Here is a 25834-nt window from a genome sequence, read left to right as displayed (position 1 = left end):
TCCTTTAATTTTTTTTGAGCAACATATTTTAAAAAAACTTGTTTAAACCTTGATTATTGTTTGGTGGTTGGGGAAAAAAAAATCTAACCAGTGTTCCTACTGTATAGGTTTCAGAGTTCAGTTAAAAAAAACAAACTGCAGTATATTCACAATTTAGAATCTCTTCAGCTTTATTAAAATAAGGTCATTCTTTTGTCAAAGGCAAAAACAACATTGGTTCTGACGAAAAGGTACAAAAATAGAACAGTTCACATTCACATACTAGTCTTAACATTCCTAAATCTTGATTAATAGACGTTTTCAGCGTTTGTCAATCTCACAGTGCAACCTTATGGCCTTAGAGGAAGGGCTACAACCAGATGTTCATGGGTAAAAAACAAAAAGCATTAAATTGAGTTCTTGGACACAGTACTTATTTTCTGACGTTTTATAAGGAACTGACTCAAAAAATCTTATAGAAAGACAAGTAGCCACTATAACCTATTCATTTGGCCTGTATTTGGTATTAAGGAACATTCAGTTGAGTCTAATCATAGTATATTAAAGGATGCATTAATCAGGTGTTTTTAACAGTGAACCGACTGGTTTGAAAAAGAGATCTGGATAGACCAGACTGCAGGGCTGTAAACTATAAGAACAGAGGAGAAAAAAAAGTGATAATGCAGTCACACTAAAAGCATGGCTTCTACAAGGTGAGACAGTGCAGGAACCGAGGCGGTGAGGGAGCGAAAGTAGGACGAGACAACCGATCAAGCAGTTATTTCTGAGAATTTTGAGGAGCAATTCCATCCGCTAGCAGCTCAGGTCGGAGGCACTCAATGGGGCAATGGATGTTCTGGAAAATAAAGAGTAACAGCATTTAAATGCAAAGAGTCCATCAACACCAAGGTGATAAGTTTGATCAAGAAAAACAAAAACAAAAAAAGCTGCCCACTCACTTTTCGGAGTGTGTTTTCTCCATATCCAACAGACTGAAACAACCTGGTATCAACATCAGAAACTGGTTTGCGGCAATTTTCACACCTCCATCCCTGTGAGAAACAAACTCAGTTAACCATTGAGTAGGACTATTGAGCTTTAATGTGAAAAAATAAAGGTCAGTTTGATATCTAACCTTTTGTCCCCCGTAGCAAGTACAGGTGCAAATGGCACCTAAGTATTCCCTCTGCCACTGGTTGCCCACCTGGTAAGATTTGCCCTCATCGTAGCACATAGATGAATCTGTGAAGGTCCATGCACGTTAAAATTTGCTGCATTTCACAAAACACCCCAAAAAATTTCCCTGGTGTGAAACAAGCCTTACGTGGTTCACATTTGAACTCTCCTTTGCCGTTTCCCAGGCAGGTGCAGCTCATCAGTTGTCCATTCTCAGACTGACGGTCCCACTGTTCTCCAATGCGGTAGTTGACACCGTTGTCATGACACCACTCTATAAGAAAACACCCCAAAAAAATATTTAAAAAAGCAAGTAATAATAAACATGTGGTTACATTTAAGCATGAGTGTCCAGAAAACCTACTGGAGGAATCACATCTGAAGTGGCCGCCACCCAGGCACCTGCACCACAGCTTGAATCCAGTCTCTGACATGCGCTCCCATTCGCCACCAATGTCATGGTAGGTGGCGGTGAAGGAGTCGTAACATGGGTCTTCTTTGGTACTTGGAACCCCAGTTGATACTAATAGAAGATTAGGATTACATTTATGAGGTTAAGAATTCACAAGTCAATATTAAATCTGTTAGCTGATCAAAACGTTTTTTTCAAAATTTTGAAACTGAATATTCAAGCAAGCAACCAAAAATGTGAAATCTACAGTTTAATCTTCTTTCATTTTTTTCCAGTGCAGATGTGCTGCTTGAAAATGGCTTCATTTTAAAAAATAATAACGAAACTAATAAAACAGAAGTATATTTCTGTTTCATTTCTAAAACTAGTGATTCCCCTAATTGTGACTAAATGAGCAGCACAGACAAGATGGGTTACACAGTTTATAGTCCTATTGAAACCTTTCATGGATTTAACATTTTTGGTTAAATACAGAGGTGTCAAATGTATTCATGTATATTACCCAAGTAGAAGAACAAATCCTACTGTTTAAAAACACTTTTGTAGAAGTTAGAGTATGGATGTAAGCTTTCTGCTCAAGTAAAAGTTACTTATACTGGTTACTGCACTAACCTATTAAAGGAACATTTTTCTACAGTTGTGGATGTTACCTAACATACTTAATTTTCCTCATTTTATAGCTAATGGGAACAGTGTCAAATTTAACTTTATATCATCTTGAAAAACTACTTATTTTGGTATGTGGTGAACAACAAGTTGGTGCAGTACCGAGTCCAACCACAAAGAAATTAGTCTGAAATTAATTACTTTGACAGTTTTTATTTTATTTTATTTTAATGAGACAAAACTAAGAAGTCTATTTGAAAAAAAGAAAATGCAAGGAGTAGAAGTAAAAAACTGTATAAACAATAGTCCCTCCAGTAAAGAATAGATAGCAAAGATTTCTACTTAAGTAAGGTAATGAAGTATTTGTGCTTTTTTACTTGACACCTCAGGTTAAATAAAACCTAAAGGGGAACATCTTAAACAGAGAGACTCCGTGTTAATGTCCTGAAACTTTAGCTGGCAAATAAAATAAATTATATAACTTATTAGATGCAAAATTCAAGCTAAACATCAGGAGCTGAAGAGTTTTAATTTATCAGAACTTGTGAGAAAAAAAAAAATTACCGTTACTTTTTTTAAATGCTCAATCATTTTCTGTTTCTGTTGCTTATCTTTTCTAAACTAATGACCGATAATGTACCTAAAAAGTTTCTTTTTTAAATTTCTGTGGAAGTTTTATCTTTAAAGTGTTCATGCTGTGATGAATGAGGTCCATAACATTTGCTATGGTTTTATGTCTTAATTCATTATGTGTAACTGTATATATCTACCTTTGTTGCCGGGGGTGATGACCTGCTCCAGGACCTTATGCTTGAGTGCTCCTAGCAGTGCCTCCACCAATACATTGTAGTCTTCTCCTGGGGTGAGTCCTATCAGGGTGGCAGTGGTGGCTGTGCCTGGCAGCTGGACCTTTAAATTGGAAAACATTTAAAATTAGTTATTGCTCCTGCAATACACAGCTTTAACTAAAGCTTTGGGTGTCTCTTCTTACCTGGAACATCTCATTTCTATTGGTGAGGGGATTACAGGACAGCAGGTAGGCATTGCTCTGCCTGTAAGGCTTCCAGGAGATGCTGGTTTCAGTCTGGGCTTCCTCAGGGACCCCTGTCTTGTTAAAAAGCGAGGCTCCGATGGGAAATGTGAGTTTCAGAACAGGCTTTCTACGGCCCTCTGCATCAGGGAGGGGGACAAAGACCAGGGGCTCACGGTATTGCTCATTGGGAGACTGTGGGTTGCCTCCATTATTGAACTCTGTGTACTCAATATGCTGGCTTTGACCCCCAACCACATCCTGGTCGGGTCCTGTCAAATGGACTCTGTTGTCATCAATTTCAGGCACATCCAGATTGCCAAGAACCCCGGGGCCGTAGGGCTGCGGCAGAGGCTGGGGAAGCAGGGAGTCTGGCTCTGGGCAGGAGAGACCGGGTTAGGGCAAGCAGGTTAGAGGAGGCCGGGCTGCAGCAAAAGTTCTCTAAGCTTTCTCTAAGTTTATCTCAGCTACACTGGAAGCAGCACATACACAGCTTTGCACTAAAACTCAAACTAAATGTGTCACAATGTACTATTACAAACACATGCAGATATTTTGAATGACATTTATGAAGACATTCAAAATTTTAAAAAAGGCTTTATGGTTTTAGGAGCCAACAGCTACTTAATCAAAGGCTTTCTAGAGCAAAAAAAATGCATTTGAGGAACTGAAAGCAGCGGCTCAGATTACACATTTTAAAACCCATTCACCTGCAACCATTGTAAAATTTATGTCCAAATTTCTAATTACTTACGAGTCCTAATCCTTCCCACTAAAGGTTGGCTTTGCTGCGTGTTTTGCATGGCGATGATCTTGATGATGTACTCTGTGGCTGGCCTCAGACCTGAACCGAGGAAAAACATCAATCATTAAGAATTCATTCATTAGTGTATGATTACATGAGAAGAAAAGGTATTCAAATAAAGGGTGAATATTTTAAAAGGTTTTTGATAATTGTATTATTCAAAGAGGAGAGGTTGGACATACCAACTATGGTGGCGTAATTTTGGCCAGCATGAGGTTGTGGGATGAGCTCCTTTGGGGCTCTTCCATTCTCTTCGTAGGTGACGTAGTAACCTGTGATTTGTGTGGGAGGTGGCTGCCAGGTGAAGGAGATGGTGTTGGGGGTTAAAGATGTAAACTGGAGGTCGGTGGGAGCCTGAACTGCAGGCATAGCTGTGAAAAAATAAATAATTTTGTTTGAATTCTCCTTAATATAGATACATATACCATTTAAACGTCTTGAAGCAACAATTTAATTTAGTGGAAATGAGACCCAGCATACAAATATACTTGTTTTGTACCTGTTTCGGCCCTGAGAGAATACTTAGGGCTTCTTGTGTTTCCATTCAGTGCGTACATGTTGATGAAGTAAGTAGTTCCTGGCTGCAGACCTGAAAAACACATAAATGCACACTGTGAAGCAAGAACTGTACACATAGATGACCTCAGAGGAAAAGCCTAAACCAGTCCAGTTGTTTAAGGGTTGACGTCTACCAGTAAAAGTGTAGCTGGTTCTGTCTCCAGGGATGGTCCTTGTGATGGTGTCACGAGAACCACTCATGGGCGTAGCTTCAAGGAGGAAGCCAGTGATTGTCTCCATCTTCGTGCGCCACGTCAGAGTGAAAGAGGTATCTGTCACATCAGAGATGCGTACACGGCGAGGAGCACTAACCTCTGCAATAATCAAATAACAAGCAGATCAGTGAGCTGATAGGTTTCTGACAGTGGAGAACATGTTCTTGAGCCAAAGAAGTCAAATATACAAGATATTTGACCTGGAGCTCTAATGGGCTCTATGCCCAACTCCACTACTGTACTTCCTCAACGTCAGCCGGCTCCTTTGTTTTCTGTCTTTCATTACAGGAAAGGTTGATTAATCCAGGTGTGTCTGACCTTAGTAACCATGATGATAATGGCCAGATGCATCTGGATTAATCAGTCTTCCAGTAATGAAAGACAAGAAACAAAGGTGCCGGCTGAAGTTAAGGAAGTAGTGGAGTTGGGCATAGAGCCCATTCAGAACAAGTTGATTTCAAGATACTTTTTTTTTTTAAATAGCTTAATATTCAAATCAGATAAATCTAGATTTAGTATAAATTATGTAATTAATTTAATACAATTAAATTATCAGATTCAGATCGAATAACTCATTGTAAAACAGTGGAGCTTAGTCCAGTCATTTAAAGCTAGAAAAAGTAATATCTATCTAACATCACCGATATGTGAACTAGACTCTCTTCCTGAGCAGGAATATTAAATCAAATCAATTGAACTTTATTGATCTCACATTGGAGAAATTTACCTATGCATTTAACCCATCCAGTACGTTGCCACTGTGCGGCGCCAGGGGTGCATTCTGGGATTAAGGATATTGCTCAGGATGTGGGGATCAAATAGGGTGCTTACAACCTTATATATATATATATATATATATATATATATGTTTTTTTTTTTTCCATTGTGCTTTGCCTGAGGAGCAGTCTGGGGTTAAGGGTCTGGCTCAAGGAGCCTGCATGACAACCTGTGGGGTTCAAACTCAGAACCTCATGATTCCAAGCTAAATGCGCTAACCACTATGCCACCACCTCCCCAAATAACAGTGTATATAGTAACAGTGGGTAGGAACCACTCATTTCTAACCATTAGACACTTGCTGTGCTTGAATCTGGGGTATGAGAGCTCGGTTAAAAACACACTAGACTAACATCTTGTAAGAAGATGAAAATGTGGATGGATGGTGGCAGGAGTTTCTCTACCAGTAGATCCATTCAAGGCCCAAAATCATAAGGATAAGGGGACAACGCCAAGAAAAAAAAAAAAAAAAGAAATTGATGGCTCTTTTAAAATCCCAAATGGCACAGATGAAATGACATAAAATTATTTCAAAGAAGTAGACATAATGTCTACATGTTTGGTAGCTAAGACGGCACAGACCTTCCAGCGTGGTTGCTTCTCCTTCTAATGGTCTGCTTGTGACAGCGTTCTTCAAGGCATAGACTTGTATCTGATAGGTCGTTGCAACCTAGATCAAGGAGACATAATGCTGATATTTACCTACTGAATAAAATATATTTATTTCAGTATTTATATATTTGTGGGATGATCGTTTACCATTAGCCCTGGTAGAACTACACGGGTGGTATCTGGGTTCAGGGTAATTTCTTTTTGGGGGCTGTTAATATTCTTGGGACGGATGACCACTCGATAGCCGGTCAAGCCAGCATTTGGAGCCTGCCATGAAACCGTTAAGAAAGATGGGCCCACCTCTGAGACCTCCATGTTGGTTGGTGTGGGGATTGCTAAAAGAGTCACAATTAGCAAACATTAAATCCACATCTAAATGAGTTGTCAATAAACCTATGTTTTCTACATTTCTACCTGTCTCTTGGGTTCCCACTAACGGTGTGCTGGGAGTCTGGCCATTAAAAGCAATGACTTTTATGGTGTACTCAGTCCCTGGACGTAGACCTCTCAGTACAGCGTTGTCCTGGTCAGCTCTGGGGGCGGGACGCAGTTCTCTCTCACCCTCCTCTGAACTGGAGTACAGGACGCGGTAAGATGTTACCGTGCCACCAGGGCTTTCCCACGTGATGCGCATAGTGTTGTCGCTGATGTCAGAGAATGTCAGACCCTTGGGACCGTCCACGGCTGCAATAAAGGAGGACATATTCCTTTCAGCTGTCAAAAGGCTTGTAAGTGCATCATCATTTCTAGACTATAAGGAGATCTCACAGCAAAGCTTTAGGCTTTAACTCAGTTAATTCTTTTTTTATAAGAAGTGGAAGCTTTCATGAAGACATGAACACCACGGCTCCACTGTCTTCCAAAACACTTTTAAAAATACAGTTTTCCTAATTAGTCTTTCAAAAAGTATGTCTTCATTTATCTTTACACAGACTGCATCCCTGAGAAATGCTGTTTTATTATATTACTGTAGTGGATAAAAAATGCAAGTCTTTTTTTTTTTCTTGGTCTCTACTTGTGTAAAGACATTATAAATATTATCATTGATAGAATTATTCTGAAGGAATATTTTCAAATGTCTAAAAAGGTCCAGTCTATCAAGTTTCTTTCTCAATTATCTTTTTGTTTGCATCACTCACATATAGGTGCATCTATTGCATAATGATATCATGCAGAGAAGTTATCATACTTGTAATGTTCACAAAAATTAAACAAATGAAGGCTAAAAATAACAAGAACCTTTGGATAATCATTTGAGGCCTAAAATGCTTTTAACTCATTACTCTATGGTTGTTTTTATTAATTTCTTTTTACATGTGGCTGATTACAGACATGGCAGGAATACTTGAGAAACTGATCAGTCTGGTAACCATAGCAAGCAAGTAACTCTGTTTTGTTATATATTTGGAGAAACTAACCAGTCCTAGTATTCTCCACCACAGGGGGAGAGGGTTGTCCATCACTGCCCAAGGCATAAACACTAACAACATACTCAACAGTGGGGTTGAGACCATTGAATGTCTTTTCTGTTGTTTCTGCAATCGAAAACAAGAATGTCAGGAAGAAAACAAACAAACCCTAAAATATTTATGTTGAACATAAAAGCCTAGCATAGCTTACGGGGAGCCACTACTTCAGAGTAGGAAGGTCCAAAACCATTCTTAGGGACAACAGTGACCCTGTAGCCTCTGACTGAGCCCTGAGCGGGAGACCAGCGCACTTTAATGCCATTGTCGGTTACATCTGTGATCCTCATATTGTTGGGGGCCTCGGTATCTAAAGAAGGCGGGAAATTATGGCAACCTTTAGATCGATTCCAACAACCAGATAGCAATCTCTTCACAAAGTGGTATTATTTTTTTATACCAGTCTTGTGTGTTATGTAGACCGGTCTGTTGGAGGCGGGGCTGTCCCCTCGTCCAGTAACAGCATAAACTGTGATGGTGTATTCGGTGCCAGGCTGCAGTCCAGTGATGGTGGCATGGGTCTCGGTGCCTGGTATTGTAATCTCTTGGGGATATTCACCACCTAGAAGCAGATAAATTAAATGTGTGAAAAATTTTACTTTGGTGAAGCCTGGAAAAAAATGAGTGACATCCTGACTACACACTTGTGCCTCTGTAGGTGATCCTGTAGTTCTTTACTTCAATAGAGGGGGCATCCCAGCGGATGGTGATGCTGGTAGGTGTAGAAGACGTTACCTGAAGGTCTGTAGGTGCATCTGAGACTGAAAATCATAAAACACAAAAACAAGTCAAGGAATGACACCAATTATAATTCAGGTTTAATGGGTCAAGCCTCAGATTCCCACTGAATGAAAAGAGATGAAATAAGAGACTGGTGCAGGAACTCACAGGTAGCTTGTGTTCCAGTCAGAGGCTGGCTCTCCTTATTGTCGCTGACAGCGTACACATAAATCATGTACTCGGCCTCAGGTTCCAGTCCGGTAAGAGTGAAATGGTTTCTGGTTGGGGGGAGCCGCTCATCCTTGGCTCGTCCACCGCTTGTCTTTTGGTAGTGGATTCTGTAACCAGTGATAGGGGATTTTGGAGCCTGCCAGTGAACAGTGAAGGAGTTGGTCCGAATGTTGGTAAACTGCAGATCAGTGGGCGAGTCCAGAGCTGGAAAAAGTTTTTTATTTAAATTTTTTAATAAGCGAAAAACTCACAATTTAAAAACCAACATAAAAATATGGAAGGAAATTGAAAACATTAAAAGTATATCATAAAAACATGTGCTGATAAACTAGAATTTAACAATGTTTTAACGCCTGATTACTCTACTTGTTAACACAACTGCTTATTGGTTGCAATATTTAATGCTTCTATCCATCAATCTTCTGCTGCTTGTGTGCCAGGGTCATGGGGGGTTAGTGCCTATCTCCAGCAGGATATACCCTAGACAGGTCACCAATCCAACACAACACAGAGAGGTACAGCCATAAACCTCACAGCTTAATTTAGTCAATTTAGAGTCACCAATTCAACACATGTTCGAAAAAATTGAACCCAGTGTCATGATCTTGGCGCTGATGTTTGGTCTGATTATTAATTTCATTCACCGGCTTATCTCCACCCAGTTCTCATTACCACTCATTTTATCCACTTGCTTCAGCCTCTGTTTAACCAGCCTTAAGACCAGTCATCAGTGCCATATTATTCGAGGCAGTGGTGAGAGTTCTTAAGTGTTAATGACTGCCTGATCCTGACCTGTTCTGCCTCTGGATCTCTGAGCCTGCCTTATCCCATCCTGATCTGTTTGCCTGAGCTGTTATCAGACTCCTGCCAGATTTCTGCCTGTCTGTTAACCAAACCTGGACCTGTTTCCTGACTCTGTGCTAGATTTCCATTCGGGACCTCTTCAGACCTCTGATCTCCTGGCAGTGACTCCTAAGCGCATCCTCGACATCTGCTTTGGCTTTGCCCTCTGAATTATACTGCCTTCCTTCATCTGCTTGGTTGTGATCATCTGTCTGTCTTCCGACCTCAAAGACATCAGCGTCTGTTGGCAGCTGACTGGATAAAACCAACTTCATCCTTTGGGCTCGGACAGAACTTTAAGGCCAGAGGTTCCTGCCTTAGACGCCCACGCTGTTTATCAAAGTTCTGTTTCTAATAAACATTTTGAAAAATCAACCTGTCTGTCCGCCTCAAATACTGGGTCCTATTGTTCAAAGCAACTCAGGAATTTTTTGTTATAAGGCAAGAGTACTATAAACTGAGTTACCAATTTAATCCTGTTGTTTGTTGTTTGTTGTTTCTTGACAATTCTAATCTATTTATAAAGTATTTTTAATACAACAAATTAATTTATAATCTTCTGCATTGGGTTTAAAACCTCTAAGGCTCTTTCAAAGTTTTCCTTTGGACTTAGCTTTAAACTATGAACAAAATGTGAACAACAAAGGAGAAAAGACAATATTTGAAAGGTTTTGTGTAAAGGGGGAAATAAAATCCCACCACAATATCTATATAATCCTTCAGCTAAAGGCAACGCTTAAGTAGTAAAGGTAAACATAAATTTTCTGAAACAATGGAGAACTAATGATGGTGACCACTAATACCACTGACAGCACTACAAGTGCTAATCTACAAAAAAAACACAGGGAAGAGTTTAAGCTTGACCTTTGACCTCGTTCTCCAACCTTTACTGATAAGATCAGCATGCTACTCACTTGTTTTCTGAGTCCCTGTAGCAGGTTCACTTTCCCGTTCACCGTAGACGCAGACAACACTGACACGATACTCTGTGTTGGGCTGCAGGTCTATATAGAAAAGATGCAATATCAGAGTTGCTTTATGCTGAAAAGGGATACATGTGTAATTTGGCCTCGCTAACAGATGTTTTAACGGCTCGCTTACTTTGCAACAAGTAGGTATTGGTGGCACCACCAACATTAACTTCCTTGATATCATTGTCAGTGTCCACGGGGTGGTAGCGAATTACAAAGCGAGATATTTCACTGGGAGTGGCGATGTTGGGGATGGTCCATGTGACCCGGATGTAGTCGGGACCCGCACCTCCAAACTGTAAGTTTGTTGGAGCTGGCACAGCTGAAATAATCAAAGATTGAAAGTAAAAAATTTTTTAGCTAGTTATCAGTATACATGCCAAGAAATGTACACACAAATAAAAAAAATGATAAGTATGATAAATCAACACCCCAGCCCTCCCCTCTGATTGAGTGGAAAAAATAAAATCACCAGCTTGTGTTTGCTTTGTGTATGTGGTCGGCTTGCTCTCGCCCCTCTCTGTAACAGCGATAATACTGATGTCATAGTCCACGCCGGGCTCCAAGCCTTGAATCGTGTAATAACCTGCAGATGCCTCCACCATATCTTCAAAGATGGGCAAGCTCTCGCCTGAGGCTACTACCATTATTCGGAAAGCAACAATGTTGGTAAAGTTTAGAGGGATCCAGCAGAGGCCAATGGTGGTGTCAGTAATGTCCACAAAGTCAATATGAGTTGGGGTGGGGTTTTCTGAAAAGGGGTTGCACCAATTTACACAGGCAGAATTAGAAAGAAAGGAAAATATAATTAGCAAATTGTCATTCCAATTAAAGCATTCCAAGAAGTATGGTGAAACATAAGCCATGCCAGAAAACATTATAAAATAAAAAGACTAAAAAAAAGAATTGCAGGCAATTAATAACGTTATCGGCCATGCCAGTAGGTTCAGCCAATTACTGTTATCTTCTTGCACTTTACAGCTAAATGTGTGATCATGTTAGTAACAGATTGGTACAGGAGTTACACTCACTAAGGGTTTCATCAGAAATATGTGCTTCAATGCTATACATCTAATGTCATATGGTAAATTATGATTAAAGCATGTCAGATAACTGTTTTTTATTGCCTTTGTCGCATGTAGATTAAAGCCCTCTTTAGGAAATCCATATCAGGATAAATGTACCTGCATGTTTTGATCAACTAATTCTCTGTATGGAACAGAAACCAATCAATATACACATGGCACATATAACATGGCACAAGATAACAATTTTTGATTAATTTTGCATTTACACTTTTAATTTGTCTTGTTTTTCATAGATTAACAAAAAAAATTACTTTGTGTTTACCTACTTAACACTTCTGGATAAAGGTTGGTGTACATGCAAGGTAACTGAATAGAAAATGATTTAAAAGCAACTAGATACCAACAAATACTTTGGAAAACCTAAATATAGTCTAAAACTCATAAAGAACTTAGGGCTCCACAATCCACCACAGACAGGTTTAAAAAAAACCCAAAAAGGACTCAATGCGCCTCCTTGAACAGAACATATAGTTTTTAAATTATTGTTAACTGGGAAGCTGAATTTTCTTCTCCCTCCAACCTCAATTCAATTCAATCTATTTATATGGCGCCAGTTCACAACACGTCATCTCAAGGCACATTACAATTCAACCAGATCATAGAGTCAAATTGATTCAAAATTTTCTACCTAAGGAAAACCAGTTGATTGCATCGATTCATTGAATCGAATGCATTCTTAAACCTGTAAGATTATTTTCCTCAGATGTTCTGCTTTAAATCCTTTCAACCAGCTTTGTTTTGTTCTTAACCTGTAGTGCTTTCAGATAATTTTTAAAGAGTTGATTTGAAACCATTGCACAAAGATAAACCAATTAAGCTTTGGTTCCTTTAAAAACCAGATTTCGAGCAGCTAACGACTAACCAGACACCTCCATCTGGCACCAACCTGGGGTAACAATGGTGGACGCCGGTACGCTCTCCACTTCTCCCTTGACTGTGAACACGCTGACGTTGTACTCCACACCCATATTGAGGTTTTCTAGAAGGCAGGTATTCTTGTCTGGACTGACAACCTCTTCTAAAAAGTTCCCTCTTTGTCCACTGGTGGGCGTGCTTGTCACTCTGTAGCCGGAGATCCCTGCAGAGGGTAGAGGAGTAACAGATGGGTTTTAAAAGTTTGGAGGTAGACCTAAACCAAGATCTAGACTTAGCATTAGATTTAGCCCCCAGGTTGGCAGTGGGTGAGGTGCCCAGTCAATATTTACCTTGTGTCCTGGAGGCTACCCAGTAGACGGTTAAACCTCCTGTGTCTGGGTTGGACACTACTCTGAGATTGGTTGGAGGAGACAAAGCTGCACAAGAGAAAAGAAAACAATGACGTTAATTTTATGCAGCTGTTAGGTCTTGTAAAAACTCCTGCCAAATTGTTTAAATAGTGCTCCGCTTGCTCATATAAGCGTTACATCATTCTGGTTATAAACACTTAGACAGAGATTCATCTTAAGGAGTCCTGATGTGAATTATTTCCCTCCAAACAAATGTAACCTAGACCTACTAGTGACAACGTTGCGGGTGATGGGGTTTCCACGGTTACGTCCATTGAAAATGGGCTGAACACTGTAAGTGTACTGATTTCCTGGGATCAGACCGCCGATGTCAATACGCCCAGAGTCAGAGGTCTCCTCTCTAGGAGACTCGCCTTCCTCACTCGGGAGAACAGAAAGCTAAAGGAAGCAAAGAAGAAAAGAATGCACTGTGATCAGTAGATAATTTTAAAACAGATTACACTTCTTTGGTTATCTGGGCAAAATGGTGATAAACTACCTTGTAGCTGAACCTGCGGACAGGTATCCAGGCGATAATGATGGAGGTGTCTGTGACCTCTGTGCTAAAAGGAGGAGCATTTCCCATTCTAGGAGCTGAAACAAAAAGCAAGGTTGGATTTAAAACCTCTGCAAATAAAAAAAAAACACATTCTAGCAAATAAATGCATTTTTGCTGACCTGTAGTGAAATATTTAGTGATGCCCTCGCTGAGCACAGCGTTCTGCTCAGAGAACAGCTCTGCTGTGTATTGTGTGTCCGGGCGCAGATTCTTCAAAAGGTACTGCGTGACACTTCCTGGGATCCTCTTCTCAACAGGGCTGGAACCATCGACGCTCAGCAGGAGACGAAAGCCAGTAACGACGGCACGGGGAGCCTCCCAGATGACCAATGCGCTATCGTGTCCAATGTCGGTGAAACGTAAATCTGTGGGAGCATCAGGTTCTACAAGAGGATAGATTATATAAACAGCATGAGATGATCGATAGTTATTTGATAATCTGTAGGATTTCCTAAGGTCTGAATTTAGAATATTCCTTTTTTTAAGCACCACCTACTGGTCGATTTTTCTCCCACAAGAGGCTCGCTCTCAGTATCACCTCTGATGGCATACACGTAGAAGCGATACAATGTGCCGGGCTGCAGGTGGTTGATTTCGATGTATGCGTTGGGGAAAAGCGGCACCTGAAGGCGCTGCAGCTCAGTGCCATCCTGGCCCATCGGTGAGAAGACCACCCTGTAACCGGTGACCTCAGTGGGCGGACCTTCCCAAGTGAGACTGATCCTGGTGTCTGCAACCTCACTGAACTGTAGGTCAGTTGGAGCTTGGACCTTCTCTGTAAAGAGCAAAAGATTTGAGCATTAAAGGTTGCATAAAGGAAGAATCCTCCATTAATGGTGTAATTGACTGAGTTGGCAGCTGGTGATCTTGGACCCAAATTAGTTGTCCTTTGTTTTTTATGAGTACACCTTTTGTTTTAGGGAAAACAGGGATTGGTTAAAAAAACAAAAAACAACAACAACAACACAAAAAAAAACCTGTTTATAAAATGAAAATGAAACCTACGCAAAACTTGTTTTCAAAATTTCAAACCTCAAAGATATGTCCAATAAAAGCTTTAGCAATACTCAAGTAGAATATTTGCAAATGTTGGCTTGGATAAGATGGAAAATACAAAGTAAATACCAAAGTAGAAGGAGGAGATAAAGTAATATTAACTTTCTAAAACATCTGCTCTTCATTTTTCTAAAATATTTTAACTGTTAGATTTCCCCAGTCCAGCCAAAAGAAAGTAGAGAAATTGTGATCTTCTATAAACCATGCACTTTAGATTTATGAGGCGTCTGTGCTTTAGGGTCTTGGCTCCACAAGCATTTTTTCCTTCAAGTGTTTAGACTTTATCTCAGAATGTTTCGCAGCTCCCCCATAAATTACATGCTGGTCAGGTTACGTATTTGAGAAAAATATGTAGCTTATCCTAGATGTTATATCGTATAAATGATCCTATAATAGGCTGTCTTAATAACCTTATAAGAATTGTTTGTATAAATCTAATCTGTTAATCTATGACTTAAAATAAAAAATTAATCAAAGCTCAAGTTTGTTATCTTGCAACTTATTGCAAGGCATCCACATATTTTTGGTTACCTCGTCTTGGAGATCCGGCAGTGTTAACCCGGACAAAAACAGGCTCACTCTCCAGGTTATCCTCCACAGCATAGATGCTGATGTTGTAGAGGACACCAGGGCTGAGGTCCTCCAGCGTTACTGAAGTCTCTGAGTCAGGGAGGATGAGCTCGGTGCTGCTGCCTTCCTCTGATGGAATGTAAACTAAACGGTAACCTGTAAGCACACACATGGAGGTGTCTTGACTGAGATCCATGTTCCAGATGTTTAAGTAAAAGCAAATGTACCCTGACAGAAAGTTGGTTCTTACTAGTAATAGGAGCCTGGGGTCTGCTCCAGCTGATGCGGATGGAAGTTTCTGTGATGTCATTCACAGGATGCAGAGTGGGGGCATCAGGAGCTGACCGAAGAAAGAAAAGAAAATTACCTAAATTATGCAACTTTTTTTCTAATTTAAAGTTTATATTTATTCAAAGAGCAGGAGATTTGTTTCCAACCAGTGGTCTGTGAGGTGGTCAGGATGAGGTTTGGCTCTCCGTTTCCTTCAGGCACCTCATACACACTGACGTTATATCTACGACCAGGCTCAAGATCGGTGAGGGTGACAGACGTGGTGGTGCGGGGAATATCTGAAGAAGAAAAAGCTAAGTTCAACTAAACACCTTATTAGTAACGATACAGAATGTGTAGAATTTACTGCAATGTTATATTTATTCACATCAGAAAAACTTTCACCAGCAGTGATTTCTCCACATTAATTGTAATGTTTACTTGATGCATCTTTATGAACACAGCAAACAAAAATATTTTCAATCTTCTATACCTTAATCTCTCATTATGAAGTAGTAGTCAAACAGTCTCACCAAGGTACTTTGGTTTAGCACCGTCCTCAATGAGCTCATACTCTAACTTGAAGCCAGAGATGGTAGAAGAAGCCGAGGTCCATGACACCACAAAGCTGTTGGAGGTGATCTCTGTTATTGACTCAGACATGTCCACCACCGGCGGAGGCTGGGTGGTCTCTCCTTCCCATGTCTGCACTGTTTGAGTTAAGATGAGTAAAAAGAAAAAACATTATTTGACTGATTGCTTTTGATCTTTGTTTGGCATTTAAAGAATATTGAACCCCATGTTACTTACAGGAGTCAGAGGCAGTTGTGAAATCAAAGCGTGTGACCTCTCGCTGTCCATAGTGCAAAATGCTGATGAGTTGACCCTCGTAGGTCACACCTGGACGCAGCCCACTGATGGTGTAGGAGGTGAGGTGGCCGGGAATGTTGACCTCGTTCCAAGGTTTTTGACTGTTTTTCTTCAATATGGAGTAAAGAGACAAAGAGTTTGAGGCTTTTATGTCTGTTTATGATAGGGGATATTCAGGTTTGGACTGTTGAAAGGCTTTCAATGAGCAGAGAAGTAAGGATAAACTCTTTAAATGAAGCTTTCTATCACTATGTGAGCCCTTCAAACTATATGAAACATTAAATAGATCCTCAAAAGGGGACTCACATTATCTTGATTTCAGATTCACAGGACGAACACAAATGCAAAGGGAAAAGATGCATGCTGGAACAATGTATTCGGTCTGTCACTGAGAGTTCATGGACTCTCTTGCTCAAACCTTGGACTAAACCAACACAGAGTTCCCACCCCATTTACAACCGTTAGCCAACAAAGAAAGTAAAATAATATAATTACTGGGAAAACCTCCTTGACACTTACAAGTCTCCATTTTAGGATGTATCTGGCAATGTGCGTAGATGATGGAACATTCCACTGAATGGGGTGGGAGTCTGGATGGTTCCCTGCTTCTGTTATACGGACCTGGACGGGTCTAGAACCACCTGAGGAGAAAGGGTAGCACATGGTTGAAGAAACATGATAGAAAGCCCAAAATAAAAATGTGGTTTAGCATAAGAAGAAATCTTGAAAATAACATGACAGTGTGACCTGCAGGGAGGGAAAGTGGAGAGCAGAGGACTTTTTGATGAGTTATAACTAAACGATTCAGCATTTTGAAACAGAATCAAACCACCAGACTATGCTAAACCGGCTCAACACCTACTGACATCTAACATTCTGACATGACACCTTTGTGCTATATTCATCACATTTCTTTGGCTCCCGTTCTCTTTCAAACCCATTGCACCAGCCCAAAGTTTGTCCACTCAGCACAAATTGTCCTCTATTTAGGTCAACATTTGCTCCTCAACTCAGTTCAAGGTACCAAATTAGGCAACTTCTGTGTAAACAGGCTCAGGAAGTGACAGGCGCCAATTTTTCCCAGCTTGCCCAGTTAAAAAAAAATCACTTTCCATCAGTAGGATAGCAAACATTACTTAGCAACAGGTGGAAGAGGAAAAATCCTAAACTATAATTTTAAGGGGGAGGTAATGTGAAAGAGTAAAACTTTTTGTTCAACAATATCTAAAACAGAATGAAAACTTTAGACCCAGCATTCATGCACTCGGTTTTATAATTAATGGGGCCAGTTGCATAATGTGGAAGATGTGATTGTGTCGTAAATCATGATGTCATGCTGTTTTGTGGAACAGCATGACATCAAGAATTCTGCAAGACTAGAATTCCTAAGAAATCTTTTTCTTAAAACTATGTTGGGGAAGATTATAATAATAATAATAACGAATACAGCTTTAAGGCCTTAGGTTACATTTGTACATTTTGGCAAGTTCTCAACATAGGAAACCCACATTCAACCTAAGGATTTACATATATGACATCTAGTGGTTAATTTACAAATTGCAAAAACAGGCTGCACTTTTTATTGTTTTATGCAGGAAAAATGTATCAAAGTTACAGATAGAAATTTCTGTCAGTATTCAACTAGACAAAAAAAAAGTAAAACCCATCATTTTCTATGCATTAATTGTCCTTTCAAATAATATATTTAGCTGTGTGCTAATATTTGTTGTATGAATTGGGAATCATGCACAATGCATAACTGGATATCCCAAGACTTTTCTTTTTTATTTATTTATTGGACTTTCTTTAGACAATAAAGCTACCAAAAAACAATCCAGCTATGTTCCAAAATACATTACATATCCCTATGTTTTATGACAAAAATTAATAAAATTAAGGGCTGAAGGCTATCTGATGGTTATTCTCTTACCTGGGTAGGACTGCAGAGGTTCACAACCCATTTCTCTTCTTCCATTACCATAGCAAGTGCATCTGTAGTGGTAGCCACTGATTAATTTGTCCCACTGCTCTCCGATCTGATAGATGGTGTTGCTTTGTGGATCCTTACACTGATCTAGAGGAAAAACAAGTTGTGACAAAGTCAAGCCAGTAGAACAGAGAAAGTTGAATGTTGGAAAGGTAGTGAGCCACAAACTAACCTATAGCATCGCACTTCCAGTAACCACGTCCCTGTCCAAAGCAGGTGCAATTCATCATGTGCCCCTCGTCATGGCGCTTAGAGAACTGCTGGTTGACCTCATAGGTCAAGCCATCAACAATGCAGTTATCTAAAAATCAGAAACAGAAGCAATACACCTGTTCACACACTAAACTGGAAACTGGAATATATTATCTTCTGAAGATGACTTTGAAGCACCTTTGTTTTCAAGTCTAAATGGTGCCATTTGTCTCACCTCGCAGCTGTGAATGGGGAATGCAGTTCCACTCCCCGCGGCCATTTCCGAGGCAAGTGCATTCCAACATGTGACCCAGGGTATCATGGCGTTTGTCCCACTTGTCTCCAACACGGTGCATCACTCCATCATTGGTGGTGCATACCTCCTCATGGGCTAATTAGGCAAAGACAGGAGTATTATAAAAAAAAAATCATCAGTGTTTTCCCCCTTGCCAAGTTAGAGTTGTGGAACCAATTCTCTGATGGAGTCTTTATCTGTAAATGGTGCTGAAATCGCTGTTTTCTAACACTTCCTTAAAGGACAAATATTTTCTGAAACAATTTAATATATATTCATAAAACAAGAGAATAATCTCTTAGATTTTTTCCCGTTAAGCCTATCTACTTTACTGTAATCACATCTGAGGTGCAGTAAACTCTACGCACTAACCAGCCATGGGGCAAAATCCAAAACGCTGGTCCGCATCATAGTTGTAGGTGGTACCGCACCACCTCATTCCATCTCGGCGACCATCTGTGGTGCAGTCTGTGTAGTTTCGACCACTGTACAGGTACGGAAAGTGGCAGAGGGCACCATTGGAGTTCCCACCTTGTGTGACTACAATAGCTGCAATTTTGACACAATCAATTTGGTTATGTCTTAGCTCTGATTTGATTACCAATAACAGATAAAAATTAACAAAATGATAAAGTTATAGTTGAGTTAACAACTTTTTTTTTTTTTTGTCTCACCAATTTGTTCTGTACAGAATGAATACTGCCCATCTCTCTCATAATCTGATGTTGTTGAGCACCACAGCTGCCCATCAGAGCGTCCATCTGACGTGCAAGAGTAGTACGTCTTTCCCATGAAGACAAACGGGAAGACACATGGCTGTCCGTTAGAATTACCGCCATACGCCTGTTTCTTCACCTCTACACGATGAGTAGAAAAGATTTGTTAGACACTGATGTAAAATGACCAATATCAAACTTGAATTTGCTTAAAAATGTTGTTTCTGAAATTCCGTTTTCTATTTTACGATAATAAATGTACTTGACAGATTTTTTCTGCACTCACCCCACTCCTGACAGCTGACTCCATTGCCCAGACATGTACACAACATCTGTTTGCTTCCCTGGGTCGTGATCCAGCGATGTCCATCCAGGTATGAGTGACCAGAGTTTGTGCGGCAATTTCCCACAGAGGTTGGTACATGATGATGCAGGAGAGTCTGGGTAACAACATCACCACTGCCTGTTAACAGACCGAAAAAAGAATAAATATCAGGGATTGAAGCTTTTTGTGTTTAGGAGACTATTTAGACAGAACTCACCTCGGCCTACACTTTGTGCTTGGCAACTTGATTCTCCCCTACCGTTTCCTAAACACACGCACTGCATGGGGTTTCCTCTGCTGTCAGTCTTTGTCCAGGTGTCTCCAATGCGATAGGACCTCTTGGTCTTAGGGTCGTTGCAACGATCTAGTTGTGAAATAAGTAAAATGAGCAGCCGCCGAAAATCTAGCCGTGTCTTTGTTTGTGGATATTTATACTTACTTCTTGAGGTACAGCTGATACGTCCATTTCCTTCTCCTAAGCAGGTGCAGTCCAGCATCATCCAGCCTTGGTATGGCCTCTCCCAGGTCTCTCCGACCAGGAAAGATGAAGAAGCATAGCCATCGTAGCATCTTTCAGCTGCCAAGTTAAAAAGCAAAGCAGTGGTTAAACACAGATGCGGATCAAAACGTGTAAAACATTTCATCTTTCCAGGAACAACACTCACCCACAGGTTTGCACGTCCATTCTCCCTTGTTGTTGCCAAGGCAAACACACTCTAGCATATATTCGCCATTCTCATGAGGCTTCTGCCAAGTTTCTCCAATTCTATAAGACCTCCCACTATCATGGCAACGATCTGTCAATAACAAAATTAATCAGATCACTGGATTTAAACATCAGAACAAATATTGTATCATTGAAATAATACATTTGAATTTGAATACATATCAGTTTAAGATGTAACACAGTCTTAAGCAACAACAATAAGCAAGAGACATGCATCGATTAACAAACCTTTTAGTAAGTTTTGCCAGATTAATTGAACATTTTTGGCATTGACATGTAAGATGGAAGCACATCAATGCAAGCATAACCTACATGCAATAGTGCAGCTGATTTTGCCAGAGCCAATGCAGGTGCAGTCCCACATCAACCCGTCCTTTGGTCTCTCGTAGCTGTCTCCAACTCGGTATGTCCGGGCATTGTCCTTATCATAACAGGTCTCTTGTGCTGAGATGAAAAGAGTTAAACAGAATAAAGGTCAAGAGTCATTGTGAGACCTCATTCACATGCAGAATAGATTGCTTAGATCTAAAATCTTAAACTGTTTATCATGGTCTCTTTTCTTATCATTGTTTTCAAAAAATGAAAATGTTAATACTGGCTTACAGACATGCACTAAGGACTATGACTGACCATCTGGCTTTGTTTTACACTCAACGCCTGCTGCTTCTTTGCAGGTGCAAACCAATGTACTTCCAAGGTAGGGTTTCTCCCACTGTTGGTTTAGCCTGTAGGATTGACCATTGTCCTCACAACGGGCTAAAAAGTAATAAAGCCCAGAGAAAGATAATTATCACTTAAAGAAAAAGTTTATTTCCCGAAACAAAGGCTTATTTTGTTATCATAGGAACATATTTCCCATAACAAATCCAGTTTTATTTTAAAGCTTCATAGACTTGAGATGCAAAACTTATGGGGAAAAAAGTAAGAAAGAAAAAAACCGTTTGCTTACCTGGAGTAAGAGCAGCTGCGTCACGCAAGTCGGGATACACCTGATACTGACCCGTTTGTCTTTTCTCCTTCTTCGGGGCGCAGTGGACTGCGCTGCTGACGCACAAAGCAACCAGCAACCCTGTCAGTGGGCCACCAGTCATTTTGGGGATGGACACGGATTCTAAAGCTTAATTCAATTTGAAAGAACTTAAATGCAAGAAAACAAATAAAACAAGAAAGGAATGTAGAGTTAAAGCTTGGAGAGATCTGATAACAGCTCTGTGCGGCTGCTTCTCCAGGCGGTTCTGACTGCCGCCCTGCAGCTTCTGCACCAGACAGAGAGCAGGGAAGCGCACTGGTTTTATACCCGAACCGCAGCTCCAGTGGGAGGGCTTTTACTGCTGAGTAACACCTAACAGACCCCCTCACTTTCAATGTATGAAATAACTAAACCGCTAATAAGAAATACAATTAAAATACAAAATGTAGTCACATCTGGGATGATGGAATTTGACCTAATGTGGATTTTCACCTCCTAAAATCAGTTATTTTCTGACACTTTATTTCCAACTTTTATGGATTTCAGGTTTAGCTCCTAGTGACAGGGATCTTGCAATAGGTCTTGCAATAAAAGACCATAAATATGGCACATTCCTTATTAAACCTTTTTTTTTTTGCAGAACATTTTACATATTTACTAATACAATTTTATTTGGTGCCATTGTGATATTGAAATGCCTCAGTGATTAAGATATTAATGGGATTCTTCATAGAGACAGCACTATAGAGAGTTACAGCTAATTTAAACATTTTTCTAAATATTTTATTTTTGATTTACCTTGATTACATGGCCTTCAGTAAAATAAGCTCAAACGTTCATTTCAGTTACAACAAAATTTCCAACCAACATGAATTCACATAATTCACTGGCCTTATACCAGTTAACTTTGCTGGACCAGCCTACATATGCAAAAAATCTTTGGAAAAATCACTCTGGTGAGTATAGAAATAACTGAAAAGGCTTTTATTGGGCAAAGTGTGAAGACTCAATTATTATAAGGTGGGAAAGAGAAGCGGGGGAAACGAACGGCTACCTGGGAATACAGTTAAATGTCTTTCCATCCATCCATCCATCCATCCATCCATCCATCCATCCATCCATCCATCCATCCATCCATCCATCCATCCATCCATCCATCCATCCANATCCATCCATCCATCCATCCATCCATCCATCCATCCATCCATCCATCCATCCATCCAACCAAGCTTTATAGTGAGTTAACTTAGTGATAAAGGGCTGTGCTGAAATATATAAAACTGACAGATTAGTTACGCCTTGAATAAGAATAGATGAAAATAAAGCTATTTCTGAATACCCTTTGTAGAAATAAACCAGTAAATTAAAATCCTCAATGGTCATTTAACTCAGCACTTGAATAATTGTGATGGTGTAGTTTAGTGTTTTGCAGGATATTTACACTAAGTCGAAGTTTGCTGGGGAAGTGAAACCACTTCTAACCGTTAAATCCAATAGAGTCATGCTTTATTTCTGTCTAGTTTGAGAAAAAAGGGTGAATCTATAATTTCTTCCCAGTGATTTGCCGAGTGATTCATTTTTAACAATTAAAATAAGGTGTAACAGAAAATCTAGTGCTCTGAAAATGATGATATAAACATGGACATTTCTACATCCAAACCCTCCATGTCCTGCTAAACATTGCCTTCCAAAGCACTTCTTGTCCTATCATTTATCGTTTACCTTGATTCAACTCTAAGCCTGAGGTATGGCCTCAAGAGTTTTCTTTTTCTACAAGAAAAACGTCTTATTAAGGAACCAAAAGCAAATGACATCAACATGTGCACAAACAGTTCTTTACTGTTTTCGTTCTTCCTAAACAACCTTGTTTAATTCATTATGTTGTTTTCCCCTAATATTTTCCATCTGTTTAGTTAAGCCCGGAGTACTAGACAAAAATAATCAACAACACTTTGTTAAGGTTTCTTAACCTTTACACTTACAGTAATAAAAAAAAAACTTTCAGTAAAGGTCTTGTTGTGATCCGTATGCACTCAATTTTTCCAAACATGATGGATGTAGCCTAGAAAGAAACTATATTGAGCTTTAACAGATCCTCTCACAATATTTAGGAAACCAGCTTTGCCAGGTAGAGAAAGCATGAAATCAAATTTTGAAGAAAACGGAAGAAATGTAAAAAGAAAGCAAATACCCTGTTGGTCTAAGTGAGTGAAACTGAGTCACACTTTTTTCCCATGTGGTGAGCTTTTAAGTCATTTTCATTTATAAAACAGTTCTAAACTGTGCAGCGTCCGAATACCTCAGACTTTTCAGTATTATGTAACTGTTGCTTCCCGATCCAGGCTCCCTGAATGTTCACTTATGCAGTGTTGATGGGAAATCTGTGCACGGAAAAAAAGAAAATATATAAAAACCATCTTGAATTCTTACTAAAATTGTATATTTAGGTTTAGGGGTTTTATGATGTAATGTCTTTACGAGTTTAGTGAACCTGAGTTCAGTTTATGAGCTGTACCGGTGGAAGCTTCTGGAAGGCAGCCTGGCTTTCGTCAAGTGTTTTAACTCACCTCTTCTCTCCCTGTCTCTGTTTTTCCTGCATAACATTCATATTTTTAAGGAGGGTTTATCTCTTTGCTGGACACTTCTACAGTGATTTGTAGAAGTTAGCTGGACTCTACTATCCTAGGGCATCCATTATGGAAGGAACTTCTATTTATCAAAGTTTTCACAAAACTAAGTATTTCTCTCAGAAGACCACTTTGTTCAAAGCTTGTTGCATTAAAGGGAATAAAGGATTTGCTTGAGCAATAGCTTAGATCAAATCCGTAAACTAAGCAATTTTTAAGACATGCATTTAAAACTTTGTTTATTGAAAAGTTTAGCTTTCCTTCAGCAGTTATGTTTGTTGAAATTAAAATGAAACTGTAGAAACAATAAAGGGATTTTTATAGAGAACATGGGATCATTTGCTCCTAAGCTATCTCATTGCTCTTGGTATGCCACCGTAATATGTATAAATATTTTGATTGCTGAGTAGTAAAAGAGAGAACGTAACATCCTTAACCATTAAACTAATTATTTTAATGAAAAAGGGTATAATACCACTTAATGAGCTGCCTTATTTAGAATATCTTTACTCTAACTTGCAAGCAGATGTGTCCGTTTGTCTCTAATTTAAAGTTCAGCAAAAGCTTCAGAGATTCAGCAGATGGAACTGCTTGTTTTTAAAGTTTGGTTCCCCGCCCTATGCTCACTAAACTGTGGTTTGGCACTTCAGAAAGTGAGAGCCAGATGGCCTTAGCAGGATTGGAAAAACGGGGGTTGGTATCTAGTTCAGACGGGTTTAATGGGGTTTGAAAATAAGGTAATAATGGTTTGGAGAAGAAATGTTGGAAGTTGAGATGATAGAGTTATGCAATTTAAGGGAGGAGAGGAAGATAAACATCATCTTTTCCCAAACACAGATGGTTGTTCAACTGTTTGTTACCAAGATTCATTCATTTATTTCATAAAAGAATGAGCGGCACATTTGCAGAAAGAATGTAGTATATATACTAATAAAAAACACACCATTTATGTAGAGGTTCATGCCCCAGACAGTCACAAGGTTAACACTAAAGTAACAGTTGAGTAACTCAGTTTTAGTTTGTCAGCATTTCTCAATGTTCGGCATCATGAATCAGTCTGAATTTTCTGCACAGGATGCGTAGCCTGTGTGCTCGGAGAAGTCACCCTTGCAAGGATGAACACTCTGCTGATGCATTATTCAAAGATTCCACAACACAGTGCTACAGAGTAGCGTTGCTGTGGAAACCAGATTGGGTGGGACCCTTTAATCGAGTGACATCAAGGTCGGGAAAGTGATGGGCACCAATGGTGGATCTTCCTCCACTAAATTATATACTGAGTCATGCAGGACACTCACACACCCATGTTATGAGCTACCCACAGAGTCTAGAGGAGCAAGATGATGCTAAAATGGCCTCCCACGCTATCAGTGCAGAAAGTAGGGACTGCTATGTCCACAGTCCTCGTTCTACTCATGCTAAAATCTATTCAACGACTTTTAGAAATCATTAAATGCGATCAGAATTCCACAAACTGATGATAAATTCAGCACCTTAACCAGCTGGCTGAAACAGAATCTTTGGTGCTATTTGTTATATAGTTTATTTAAGAGCTTATATTAGACTTAGATTTAGACTCAACTTTATTCATCCCTTGGGATTACTCCTTCATGGAAATTCTGGTTCCAGTAGCTTATGTAGAGTACAAAGGGCAGAGTTAAAGCAGGATGCCATTAAAGATAAAAATACAACAAACAATATAAAAAGAGTGTATATTGTACAAAAGAGCATAAAAAGGTTGTCAAGTCCTGGAATATGTTTCCTTTAGGCATAAACATGTCTGCACAGTTGAGAGCTAAGGAAAGACTACACAGTAGTTGACTTGGATTATTGCACTTGTACTGCAGTACTGCAATATCAGCAATACAGCACAGCCAGCTGTAACAGTAAAGTAGAAAAGTAACCATTCCCATGAG

General features: G+C 39.7%; 1 protein-coding gene across 2 annotated transcripts; it reads right to left on the bottom strand.

The window, feature by feature from the left end:
- Positions 1 to 145: 145 nt before the first annotated feature.
- On the bottom strand, positions 146 to 21573 carry LOC107082542 (fibronectin-like). 2 transcript variants are annotated; one of them, XM_015371286.1, is made up of 46 exons: positions 21271 to 21573; positions 20952 to 21077; positions 20634 to 20765; positions 20260 to 20391; positions 20034 to 20171; positions 19812 to 19958; positions 19556 to 19732; positions 19228 to 19410; positions 18926 to 19102; positions 18494 to 18649; positions 18239 to 18367; positions 18010 to 18153; positions 16599 to 16720; positions 16020 to 16188; positions 15743 to 15919; positions 15377 to 15508; positions 15190 to 15279; positions 14901 to 15095; positions 13810 to 14088; positions 13433 to 13696; positions 13254 to 13348; positions 12985 to 13153; positions 12695 to 12781; positions 12376 to 12567; positions 10874 to 11152; positions 10532 to 10723; positions 10345 to 10434; positions 8525 to 8791; positions 8281 to 8397; positions 8037 to 8198; positions 7791 to 7946; positions 7589 to 7705; positions 6585 to 6854; positions 6318 to 6505; positions 6141 to 6228; positions 4701 to 4880; positions 4508 to 4597; positions 4191 to 4379; positions 3958 to 4047; positions 3165 to 3580; positions 2944 to 3082; positions 1520 to 1678; positions 1304 to 1429; positions 1115 to 1221; positions 939 to 1031; positions 146 to 835 (listed from the first exon to the last, which is right to left on the bottom strand). In XM_015371286.1, exons 1-46 carry the CDS (start codon positions 21410 to 21412, stop codon positions 758 to 760), a joined length of 7347 nt encoding a protein of 2448 aa, XP_015226772.1. In that variant the 5' UTR covers positions 21413 to 21573; the 3' UTR covers positions 146 to 757. The 2 variants fall into 2 exon arrangements, with proteins under 2 accessions (XP_015226772.1, XP_015226771.1); XM_015371285.1 differs by lacking the exon at positions 10874 to 11152.
- Positions 21574 to 25834: the final 4261 nt, after the last annotated feature.

This window comes from Cyprinodon variegatus, unplaced genomic scaffold (assembly GCF_000732505.1).
Source record: "Cyprinodon variegatus isolate N-32 unplaced genomic scaffold, C_variegatus-1.0 Scaffold55, whole genome shotgun sequence".
Taxonomy (NCBI): Eukaryota; Metazoa; Chordata; class Actinopteri; order Cyprinodontiformes; family Cyprinodontidae; genus Cyprinodon; species Cyprinodon variegatus.
The sequence above is the reverse complement of the archived record's forward strand: the minus strand, read 5'-3'. Positions and strand labels throughout refer to the sequence as shown.